We start from the raw sequence: 12,069 nt of genomic DNA, 5'->3' as shown, positions 1-12,069 counted from the left end.
AGTATTATAATGATCTTTATCAATTCAAGTTTGCTTATAGTTTGTGTGATGACTGAATGTATACCAGTGAAGCATTAAGTTTGAGTGTACAGTTTCACTGATAATGTTTATTTTGACATGCTTGCCTGCATTTCAGAACTCCCTTTACTTTACATACATATTACTGTTAAAGGCACAATATGTAATATTTTTATATTAAAATATCCAAAAACCACTTGCACAGTGTTATACATTTCGTTCAGCTGTGTACTTCCATTATCCTAAATGTTTCCAAGAATTTGTAAATTCAGAGAAATTCACAATTTTAACACAATTTCAAACATTATGGACCATGGCAAGCAAACTTTGGGACAAAAGGAGAAATAAAACGAGGATCAATATCGGCGTGGCATTTCGAGATGGTGAGAGCTTTGCAACAACTTTGACTTGACAGAGCTTGCATGTTATTAGACAGGGTAAGCATGTAGGCTACATACGAATATATATTTGTATATTTACTCATTCAGAGTATTTCAGCTTTGCCAGTAGTTCGGTAGAATGAAATGTCCTTATATCCCCTGGGACTCGCGTGTGGCACTGATAGCTGTCTCTCATTAGCAATTGCGCCCGCGATTCTCGGCCACGCCCTGCTTTATACCATAGTCATGTTAAAAACATGAATGCATTCACTCATCCATAAACGTTATTTCGCCATATACATTATTAGATCCACCGGAATGACGACAAGTTCCATGAATCCACGCTCATTCACTGCGTCACCAATCTACGCATTTGTTATTGTTTTGAAGAGTTTAGCGACCCCTAGCGGCGAAAAAAACATATTGTGCCTTTAACTTTGTGTTCCTGGCACATGCTACTTTCTTTAATTCATCATTAAAACAAATATGTCACACAGTAGAGATCTTTATTTACTGATGTATATAACAATTTAAGGTTTCATTCATTTAATTAACTGTTCGTTTTTTTTTTTTTTAACAGATCAATCATGAAAGAAATTAAAATGAACATTTATTGGGATTTTTTTGTTAACCCTCAGCCTAAGGAAAAAAAACAAACATTCTCAGTTCAGAAAATAGTGGTGTAAACAAACTTAAAGTATGAAAGTTTTAAGAACAATCTCTAATTCTAACAATGAATGAGACAAGTCCAAAGATCTGTTCCACACACTGGCCAACAAATGAGAGGCATTTTGCCAAAAATCAAAAAGAGTTCAAAGAAATTCATTACCAAGAGGCAGTCCGGGATGATAATTGCTGTTACCTAATATACATTTTATAAGAACTGATTTTAAATAATAGATATTAGCTTAGACATACCACATACAGCAATATGGTAATTTGTAATACGTTTACATACATTTACTTACCTTCAATCAGAAGTCAAAAAAGCTATTTTGAACAATATTTCAACTTTTTTTGTCCATACAATAAAAGTCAATGGGGTCCAAAGCAACAACAACAAAACACAATTATTTTATGTTAAACAGAAAAAAGAAAGTCATACAGGTTTGGAAGAACAGGAGGGTGAGTAAATGATGACAGAATTTAGATTTTTAGGAGATCAATCTCCTTAACGACTTCTTGGCACAAGCTGTCATGACGTGAGTAGGGTGTGGATACCACTCTAGCATGTGCAAATATTAAATCAAGAGGCTAGAAAGTAAATTGGTTTAGCTGGATAACTGTGGAACATTCTCAGAAGAACACTGCTTGTTGCCTTGATGAAGCTTTCTTCGAATACAGTGACACTGTTTCTTGGAGTAATGCAGTGCATCATCTATACTGTCATGACCCAAACATCATCATTCCAGTCACCATACATACTCACTAGGCTTAGTCAGCTCTGGAAATGATGATGGCCACCGAGAAGGGCTGAAATGTTCTGATTAGGAAGTGAGTGTGAATGGAAATATGTTTTGTAACCGTGTGTGCACTGCATTTGCTGTAGTGGGTGTTTTATAGACTTCTTATTGATTGTATGTATTATAAAAACGTACACAAACAGATCATGACAGAAAACGTGATTTTAATAATGTATATGAAAGTTTGCACTTTTTTCGAACGAATAATCTTATTCTTCGTGATGTATGAGGTAAAATAGCCTAAAATATTCCTAAAATATTGAAAAAGTCATACATCAAGGTAAAACAGCAAAAAAAACTCAGAAAAATAAAGAGAAGCAAAATTGGCAAGATCATTGGCATTTGAAAAATCTATGAGTAACTTTAAGTGAAATTTTATGTGTGTAAACACATCAGGTAGCATAGTGGCTTGGTAAACAAAGTGCCTCATACATTCAGGTCAGTGCTGTGGTTCAGTCAGGTCCACATATCTGTTCCACAAGATTTTTGGTCTTAACAGCTATCAGTACATGCACTACAAGGTAAACTCTGGAAGGGCATTGAAGTTTCAATCCTTGTGATTATTTCTCTGATTAATGTGCTTTTGGTACAGTTTAGAAGTGCTGAACGGTAATGCAGCATAGCAGGTCATAGGGAGTATCACTTGAAAATGGGACTGAGGATTCCGGGCACGGTCTCATTGACCTTCTGCTTGTACAAAGTGTATAGGGCATCCTTCTTGCTGTTGTTTTTTATGCAACTGTGGTGAACAGAAATGGGTTTTAGAGTCAATCTAAAACATCATCAATGAAGTATAAACCTATCAAAAAATCTGGATGTGCATCCGTTTATTTATTCACTATTTGCCGTATACTTACATCTTCTTTAATATCCATAATGAAAGACAAAGGACGATGATGCCTCCAGCAACAATCAGGCCAACCAGACTGAGATGATTCCATATTGAAATTTCCTTCGCCTCTGATGGTGGCAATAAAAAACAACAACATATGATTAAAACTATCATAGTAGTGTAAAATGCAAAGGACTAGTTACAATCAAAGGATAATGTCTAATGTCCTAACATCCAAGGGCGTAGATTTGGCTTCAACTTTGGGGGGGTTGAACGTTGGTATGGTTGTATTGTATTGGGGGGGGGTTGTAACTGATGGCTTTGAATATTGGGGGGGGGGGGGGGGTTACCTCCCCCCATCCCCCCCACAACTACGCCCCTGCTAACATCTAAGGAGCTACCTTTGCTTTGTTAAGCATACATATTTTCAAAAGCTTAAATAATTAAATAATTAATCTTTAAATAGTCAAAAAACACACTTCAATTATGAACATTTTAAAAGATCGAAATAACAGACTTTGCATAATTTGTCCAAGATTTGCTTGATTACTTCTCAGCATAATATGCACACACACAAAAACAAAATCAGTAAATCTAACCTATACACTTTGTTTGGCTCCAGTCACTCCAGAATCCTTTATCAGCGCAGTACATGTTCACCTTTGACCTGACTTGAAAGCAAGTTTTCTTACTTTCTGCTTCTTTCTGGAGCTCATAAGATGTGTCCAGAACTACATTCTCCAGAACCTTCCTTTGCTGAAGGGGACATAAAGATAACATAGATGTCTTTGACAGGCAGGATTCCTGTTTTTTCTTTTTTCGTTTGTTTGAGTTGGCACACAACCTAAATCAGATGTTGGTTTAACGGTGCATGCCAAGATTGAGAATGAACTGAATGTCAGTTGTTCATGTCGACATGTGTTGTTTACAAATTACTGGATGTTACAAAGCAATAAAACGACTTTGAGAGTCTTGTCACCAGTGTTCCTAAGTCATGTTCCCGAAGGCATTTTAGATGTATCCCTTATATAATACATCTGATTCTTATCAGCTCATTGGCCGACTACTCTATAATCTCAATTGATAGATGAACTGAGATGAAAGGAAGATAGAATGATTGGAATACCTGCTTTTCTTTGCCATTTGCCATTAGAGTGTGGCTCTCTATCTCATATTCCAAGCAGTGTTCTGGCACCAGACCACTAGGTGGCAACCAAGCTAACTTCAACAGTCCATCCATCTCTGAGACATGCACAGAGGATACCACTGCTGGTTTTGCTGCAGAGAGAAAGAAAATGAGAAGCAAATGAGGAATATGTTCTTTAATGCACTATATTATTGAGTCAGGTGCTCATTCTGTATAAAACTGTGTAGTTACCATGATTTTGAACCTCAATAGAGAAGTAGGCTGTTCTCAGACTTCCTGCTGGAGAGGATCCATTTACACACATATTAAACTTGGAGAACTCTAAGAGTGATTCTCGAGGGAACCTGCATCCTCTCCGAACCTCAGATAATACGATGTATTCTGGACATTCCTTTGTTTCTTCCATTTCCCTGTGCCTGGAAAAACAGATACACACATTCTCATTATTCAAAAATGTGGGATATCAACATAAAACTGATGTGTATGTATTTTATTTGCATCACTGAAGTGAAAATGGTGCATGTCATTGACCCTAGCAAGAAATTATGACTATATTCAGGGTATGTTTACACGACAACATACTAAAAACAGAACAGTTTTCCTTTGCATTTTTTGCTTACAGACGACAACGTTGTCAAAACGATGTCACTTTTTAAGACAGTTCCCGTCCCCTTTATATATAAACAATATATTTTTTAAGTTTATTGCGAAATATGCATATATACAAATATTTAAATATTCAGAGAGCTTAAAGAGATCGACTTGATTCACTGAGTGGGCGGAGCTAAAGAGCTATTTTTTAGCATGTTGCTTTTTTCGACTCACTGATTGGTGTCATTTCTGTACAGCATCATGGGTAATGTAGTTTTTCACTATAATTATGCTGTTAAATATAATTATTTTAAAAATAAGGTGAAATAATGCGGGCTGACGGATTTAACAGAAGCAAACACCATGGTTTAACAACCTCGTAGCGCACAATAGTTCTGTCTTTAAAGGTTTAAAAGATTTTGTTCAATATCAATTACCCTAGGGATGGAGTTTTTACTTCCTGACTGTAGCACTCCATAGACTGAACATATCGCCGTTTTCACAAACTTGCACTCTGAAACCCACTTTTTAAAACGTTTGTGTTTTCAGGCCTCCATAATGCTGTTGTCTTGTAAATGAACTGCCAAAATGCATAAAAAGTTTCCCGTTTTTATTTGATAATGGTGTTGTGTAAATGGCCCCTCAGAATATGAATATTTGTTTGAGTTATAAATGGTATTTTAGCAACAAATTGAAAATTCTGTTGTATTACCACCTTTTGCATACATTCACAGAAAAAAAAAACAGCTAAGCAGTCCTGTCTTGACCTGTAGTGCAGTGGAATGTGCTTAGATCATAAAGGTTCATCCATGACCACAACCAAATTGGCTTAAGTTGAACTTTGCCAAATTCAAATGTGTGTATACTTTAGTGAGCATTGTTCCATGGAACAGATAAAACAGCAGAAGCCTTTTTAGTCTATAACGTCTCTCAAATTCAGGTAATTCCAAGTAAAATGACTTGTGCTTCAACCTGTCCTCTCCTCTCCCTGAGGCACAGCACTACAGCCCTTAATCCATCAGTGAAACTGGAATGTTTTAATGGTTTATTTTAAGCAACATTCACATGGAAAAGCTCACCAATAATAGAGGTAGTGCTGTGAATTTGGAGGCTGGACAGGTCCTGACTCCCAGGTGCATTCCATGTACTCCTTTCCATAGTAGACACAATGAAAATCTCTTATTCTTGATCCTGCCATACCTGGGACAAAACCACAGTTGAGAACATGTTTAGTTAAATGAGAATACTTCAAATAGAAATTAAACAGAAAAAAAAGTTACGTTATTTTGTAGATCAAACAAGCAAGGCCACATTTCGGATTAATTGTTTGGTGACACTGCATAAGGCGAAGCAATATAAATATAATATAAAAACAGAGTAAGCCATGTCAAGACACAAAGGCAATTTAAAAACTATTAAAATGTAGATTCATTTGCAACAATGAATGCTCCGTTCAGATTTCAAACTTCAAGGACTCCTTAGGCTTAGGGATACTCACTTCTGATTAGAATTCACTCTTCGTGTCATTTTTATTGAATATTATGATGCTATGTTCTAACAGTATGGATAACTTTGGAATGACAATTCTGCTTACAAATGAACAATGAACCATGGTTTCCTCAAACACCATCAGTTATATTTAAGGTAACATGTAATCTGAAAAAATCAGAGCTATAGTTTTTTTGTTTTTTTTTACCAATTTCTTAGAATGACTCAAACTAAATGGTTCAACAGATGTTTCACTCTTCAAAAACACTTTTTTTCTTATAAACAAGATATAATAAATTCCAGATGGGTGTTTAAACTAGCATTTTTTAAAATGTTCTTTTTGGTAGTTTGCTTATGCAATCAAGTTTCGATTAAAAAGGCTGCATGGGAACAGAGAAGTGGAAAATATTCACATGCATTAGTTTAGATTGCAATTTTGTGTAATTATTTATGTTTCAACATTAAATGTATACATACATCTGAAAGTCTAAAGCATTACGCCACACACAAAGAAGCCAAGGTATCAACATGCCTTGTTGATGTTTGTTGAGTATTCCTGTGAAGTCTGTCTGACTGACCTTTTCTATTCCTTTTTTTTTTTTTTTTTTAATCTGGATCTTACAATCAGATACTCGCAAAAAAAATAAAAGCTTACAGTTAAAGATACGATTGTAGAAATGTGCTATTTGCCACCAGCCATGAATAATAATTTCAAATTACTGCCAGAACACTGCTTGGAATATGAGATAGAGAGCCGCACTCTAATGGCAAATGGCAAAGAAAAGCAGGTATTCCAATCATTCTATCTTCCTTTCATCTCAGTTCATCTATCAATTGAGATTATAGAGTAGTCGGCCAATGAGCTGATAAGAATCAGATGTATTATATAAGGGACACATCTAAAATGCCTTCGGGAACATGACTTAGGAACACTGGTGACAAGACTCTCAAAGTCGTTTTATTGCTTTGTAACATCCAGTAATTTCAAAAGTGTCATAAGATAAAGATAAAATGAAAATGGACTCGACTGGTCATGTGATCTCAACCACAGTGAGACAACCCACTGTATGTCAAATAAAGCTGCTTTTTTAAGTAAAATTTTTTAGAGGTAAAATTATTTTAAACTACCGAGTACATATTTAAAAGCAATATAAGGATTATGATTAGAGTTTCAGTTAGATTACGTGCAATAACAAATTATGTATGGCTGGTCTTTGCTCTTGATCACTTCAGTGGGGTAGAATAGTTTTTAAATCTTTACCTGTAGGTTCAGGTGTGTACACTTTCTCTGTCTCCTCCCCTTGGACCTCTGTCCCATTGGTGCAGGCACACTTCAACATAGTGAGCATTCTCACCTTGACTGGTTTCTCAAGGTCAAACTGGGCAGCATAAGTCAACTTAACAGTTCGGACACTCTGTACAACACAAAGAGTGGGCACAAATCAAAAAGCCTGTAATAATAACTGCATAATGTAAGGCTGCATTGTTTTGATGTGGTAGAACAAAAGTGCCTTTCCAGAATACTAAGTACATCACCTCAGGGAGAGTGGTTGCATTAAATGAAAACAGTTTTTTGGCTCTGAGATAAACAAGTTTCAAGCTGAATTTTTAGGAGTTCCATGGAACACGGAACTCTGTTTATAGAATGGACCATTTACAGCATGAAATGAGACTTGGCTCTGAAACCAGCCTAAATGCTAATTACAAATTGAATTTGACAATTTGAATTTGTCAGGTCCACAATGTTTTAACAGAAATTAAACAATAAAATTTTCAGAGCACAGTTATTTCAAAACATTTATAAATGACAAGTAAAGCATGCATGAAGTGTGACATACACTTGTCCTGAGAAGTAAATATTTACTGTAAGCGTGTGTGTGGTGTGTTCTGCTGATTCTCAAGGATTCTTACCCTCCAATGTTCCTCATAGGTGTCATAGTATTGGAGTTGATATCGTACTCTGCAATCTGTAAGGTTCTGAAGACTGGCTGGCCGAGTCCAGTGAATACTGAGGTAACCCAGGAAGCCAGAGTCTTTTATCTCAATATCGGCAGGTGGATCCACTGTGGAAAATTAATACTGTATGTCTATGAACACTAATAACACTTGGCTTGAAGACAGACCGAGCACCTACAACAAACATCTAGTTGTGCAGTAATTCTGAGCTCAAGAGGAGTCAGTCGCTTGAGTTTGTGTGAATTAGGACAACAGTTGTGAAATCCAGTGAATTCAGCCAAATTATCAGCAATCTGTACTGTCATGCTGAAACCTCTGTCTGTCTAGTCATAAAGTTAGGCAATCAAGAAAATTTTGTCAAAGGAAACATAAATTCATATCTAAATTCCTTCAGAACCAGGCACCGCAATATCTGACTTACTGCACCCATACACTCAGTTGAGATCACTTAGATCAGGTGATTCGGAATTACTTTATGTTCCCAGGACTAAACTCAAAAATAGAGGTGTGATCGTGCTTTTTGACCAAAATTATGGAATAGTCTCCCGTCTTGCATTTGAACTGCCCCAACTATATCCATTTTTAAATCTACTCTTAAAACATATTTATTTTCACTGGTGTTTAATATTCCTTGTTTCTATGAGTTGTTATCTTTAACCTTACCCATTATTTTCTAGAAACTTCATCCAGTTTTTATTCTCTGTGCAGCACATTGGTCAACTTTGGTTGTTTTTTAAACGTTTTGAAAACAAATTAACAAATGTTGAAGACAATGTATAGACTATATTTGAGAAATATCAAATAAGTTATCTAATTGCTAGTATTTACCTTGATAAATGTCATGTTCATGCAAATACTCTTCTATTTATTTGACTCTGCAGGAGCAAAAGTCTGGAATTGTGCCTATTTGTTTAATCATTTCATTGGAATCAGCCAGGAAGCTTACCCGCAACTCCACAGGCTGTGACCTCTGATGTGGAGACCTGAGTCAGCAAAAGCAGAGTAAATGCAGAGAGCCACACAGGAACAATATTCCGCAGGAACATGTTCTTTATCTGTATCTAGAGAGGGATAAAACACAGAACATCTACATAAGTTATCTCTCTTAACACTTGTTTGAACTCCTTTTCAAGATGACGGAATTCTTCCGTGATCTAAACACTCAACAAACCAGTGCATTGTTTTTTTTTGAAAGGGAGGTGTTTAAATCACCCACACAGTCACCCATCTTTTTCCCTTCCATGTGGTTTGAAAATGACTAAATGTTCAAACGCTATAAATGCTCAAGTATAAGGTGTGGCACCTTTATTGGTTGTAGCCAGATGAGTTTATAGTCTGAGCAGTATCTTGTCAGTTCTTTGGCATCTTAATCCTAAAACAGCTGTTCTGGATCACTGTGATTAGTTCTCAGCCTTATAAAGTGTTAGTTCACACAAAAATCAAAATTCTGTTATCATTTACTTGCCTTCATGTCTTTTCAAACCTGTTTGGCTTTAAAACATAAAATAAGATATTTTAAAAAATGTTGGTAACCAAAAAGTTTCAATGTCCACTGACTTTCAATGTATGGAGCAAATTACAATCCATATTAATTCAGCATATAAATGGAACATACATAAAAACAAATGTTAATATGTTGTTAGAATCTAATATTGATGTGACAATGTCACACAATATAATGTGTTATAATAAAGGCTGCTATTTTTATCAACTAAAATATTAACAATAAATATTGATATCTGCACACACAAAAACAAATATATAGAGAGAGTGAATTCAACTAAAATCAGCCTATATGAATAAAGATCTGAAACGGTGTTGAGAAATGGGAAGACAAAATATCCGCTTATGACGAACAAACAATTACTAGACTACAATAGGCTACAAAAGATTAGAGGAAAAAGTATACTCACTGTCACTGTCCTGTGATAGAAACTCCTTATGTTATGAGCTCATATATAGTTGGACTGAATGAAATCATCTCATGGTTCTTGAATATCGTACAGCGCTCTCTTGTGTGTAAAATGTGCGTCATTTGTGCGTCTGTGCGCGCGCGCGCATGTGTGTAGAAACACGCTGTTATTGAAAGACTGTCTTCCTAGTAGCCTATATACCTACTTTCATTTTGAACCGCATACACGTGACATTTTTTTTTACCGCATTATAACTGATACTGTTGAAAGTTTAGTTAAATAGTCTACGTGTGGTTTTGTCGTTTGATATTTGTCAACTTATGTTTAACTGATCGTTCGAGATGAACGATTTGTAACAAAGGCTTTTTGTTGCTGCAGCTCCATTTGCACAGATCATTTGTGTACCGTCGGTGTGTGTTGCTCTGTGAATCATTAATAGTTAGAGTATTTGTTTAGTTTTACTCTGTTTATTCACCCCTTGTGTGCATAAATATGGCCACTACAAGGCAGAAAGAAAAAAAATCTGTTTCTAGAGGAATGTTCATGTTGAATATGAGCACTGAGCCGTTTTAGCTCTCTTAGCTCGTTTTAGACATTTATTTTCGTAAATGTAAGTGATATATGTATCCTCTGGGACTTCCAGACTTCCATAGTATTTAGGTTATACCCATATTCTTCATAATCTTCTGTTGTGTTCAGCAGAAGAAATAAATTTATACAGGTTTGGAACAACTTAAGGGTGAGTAAGTGATGCCAATTTTCATTTTTGGGTGAACTATCCCTTTAATATAAAATAATATATAGTGGTTGTAGCAGTACACATGTAGTATCCATAATATGGCATAAATTCAACAAAAATTAGCTTGCAGTAACAAATATATGTGGTAAAATTCTTTCTTGATTAAATTGTTAATGCTTGCATAAATGGGTTCATATTTCATAAATAGGCCTCATAATTTCCCATAATTACAAATTGTATTGGATAATAGTGTTTTTTTTTCTTTCTCTATTTTGTTCATTGATAAAAACTGTCACCTGTAGCGGTTTTAAATTATTCAGATTATTCCGATACACTCTGGTTTGACCTGAAAATTCCCAAATGAGAGCTGTGAACAATGTGGAGTTAATATTGTTTGCTCATCTTTGTTCATGAGTGTAACTCAAGAAAGCACAGCACTTCCTTCCTGACCCTCTGCCTTCTTTGGGATTGATTCTTTGGAAGAGAGTTAAAAGCTTTACTTGGAAATGGATTCGTAGTTCTTGAATCATGTAGCAGACACAGACAGTACATTATTGCTTGATGTTTTTAAACAATGCATATTTTATTTTGTCACTTAGTGTTTGTATTTTCTCCCATTCCATTATGAAAAATAAGTTTATTCAAGTGCAATTAGTATATTTCTTTTAAAAAATAAAGTACACTTTCACTCTACGTTTTGGCCCTGTCCCAAATGGCACACTTCCTGTGCACCTTCGGTCGTGGACTTATAATGGCTGCTGAGTGCGCATGTCCGTTAAGTCCACAAGACCCATTCATACCATTCGTCATTTAAGCTTAAAGAAGGGTGCTCGTGAGCGTCCCCTTTGCGTCTGCTATGCGCCCTCGATGTGCACTTCTCCTGAGCCCGCAAGACTGTGAGTTTACGCAGAGGACTTTACCCGGAAGTCAAAGCGGCATTACGTTGTGAAAGTGCGGACTCAGAGGAAGACCGTGAGGGTTTAGGGTGCCATTTGGGACAGGCCTTTATGTACTTCTCAGAAATATGTATTTCTCAGAAATATACTTAAAATTGCACTTAAAGGATTAGTTCACTTTTAAATAAACTTTTGCTGATAATTTACTCACCCCTATGTCATCCAAGATGTCCATGTCTTTCTTTCTTCAGTCGAAAAGAAATGAAGGTTTTTGATGTAAACATTCTAGGATTTTTCTCCATATCATTAATTTCAGTGGGCACCAAACGGTTGAAGGTCCAAATGGCAGCTTCAGTGCAGCTTCAGAGGGCTTTAAACGACACCAGACGATGAATAAGGGTCTTATCTAGCGAAACGATTGGTCATTTTAAAAAAAATGTAAAAAGTTTAAGTTTTATAAGCACAAATGCTGGCTTTGCTCTTTTCTCCGATGCGCGTTCGTGACGTCATGTAATACGCAATTACGTTGAAAAGGTCAAGGTTGACGTAGGCGTAGCAACCACAGTTTCATTTGCTCAGGATTGTGTATAGGAAATCTCTGAAAAGTCACAAATTTCTGTCCTGACAAGAATTTTCTTTTAGGCTT

At 35.9% G+C, this 12,069-nt stretch overlaps 1 protein-coding gene across 3 annotated transcripts; it reads right to left on the bottom strand.

Annotated features, from left to right (window-relative positions):
- Window positions 1-2,008: 2,008 nt before the first annotated feature.
- Window positions 2,009-11,695, bottom strand: il13ra2 (interleukin 13 receptor, alpha 2). 3 transcript variants are annotated; one of them, XM_048186955.1, is made up of 10 exons: window positions 11,635-11,695; window positions 8,822-8,936; window positions 7,831-7,982; window positions 7,181-7,334; window positions 5,511-5,631; window positions 4,072-4,256; window positions 3,820-3,971; window positions 3,293-3,449; window positions 2,719-2,821; window positions 2,009-2,600 (listed from the first exon to the last, which is right to left on the bottom strand). In XM_048186955.1, exons 1-10 carry the CDS (start codon window positions 11,656-11,658, stop codon window positions 2,501-2,503), a joined length of 1,263 nt encoding a protein of 420 aa, XP_048042912.1. In that variant the 5' UTR covers window positions 11,659-11,695; the 3' UTR covers window positions 2,009-2,500. The 3 variants fall into 3 exon arrangements, with proteins under 3 accessions (XP_048042912.1, XP_048042913.1, XP_048042911.1); XM_048186956.1 differs by lacking the exon at window positions 11,635-11,695 and adding an exon at window positions 9,789-9,943; XM_048186954.1 differs by lacking the exon at window positions 11,635-11,695 and adding an exon at window positions 9,092-9,133.
- Window positions 11,696-12,069: the final 374 nt, after the last annotated feature.

The sequence above is a fragment of the Megalobrama amblycephala genome, linkage group LG4, assembly GCF_018812025.1.
Source record: "Megalobrama amblycephala isolate DHTTF-2021 linkage group LG4, ASM1881202v1, whole genome shotgun sequence".
Lineage (NCBI taxonomy): Eukaryota > Metazoa > Chordata > Actinopteri > Cypriniformes > Xenocyprididae > Megalobrama > Megalobrama amblycephala.
The sequence above is the reverse complement of the archived record's forward strand: the minus strand, read 5'-3'. Positions and strand labels throughout refer to the sequence as shown.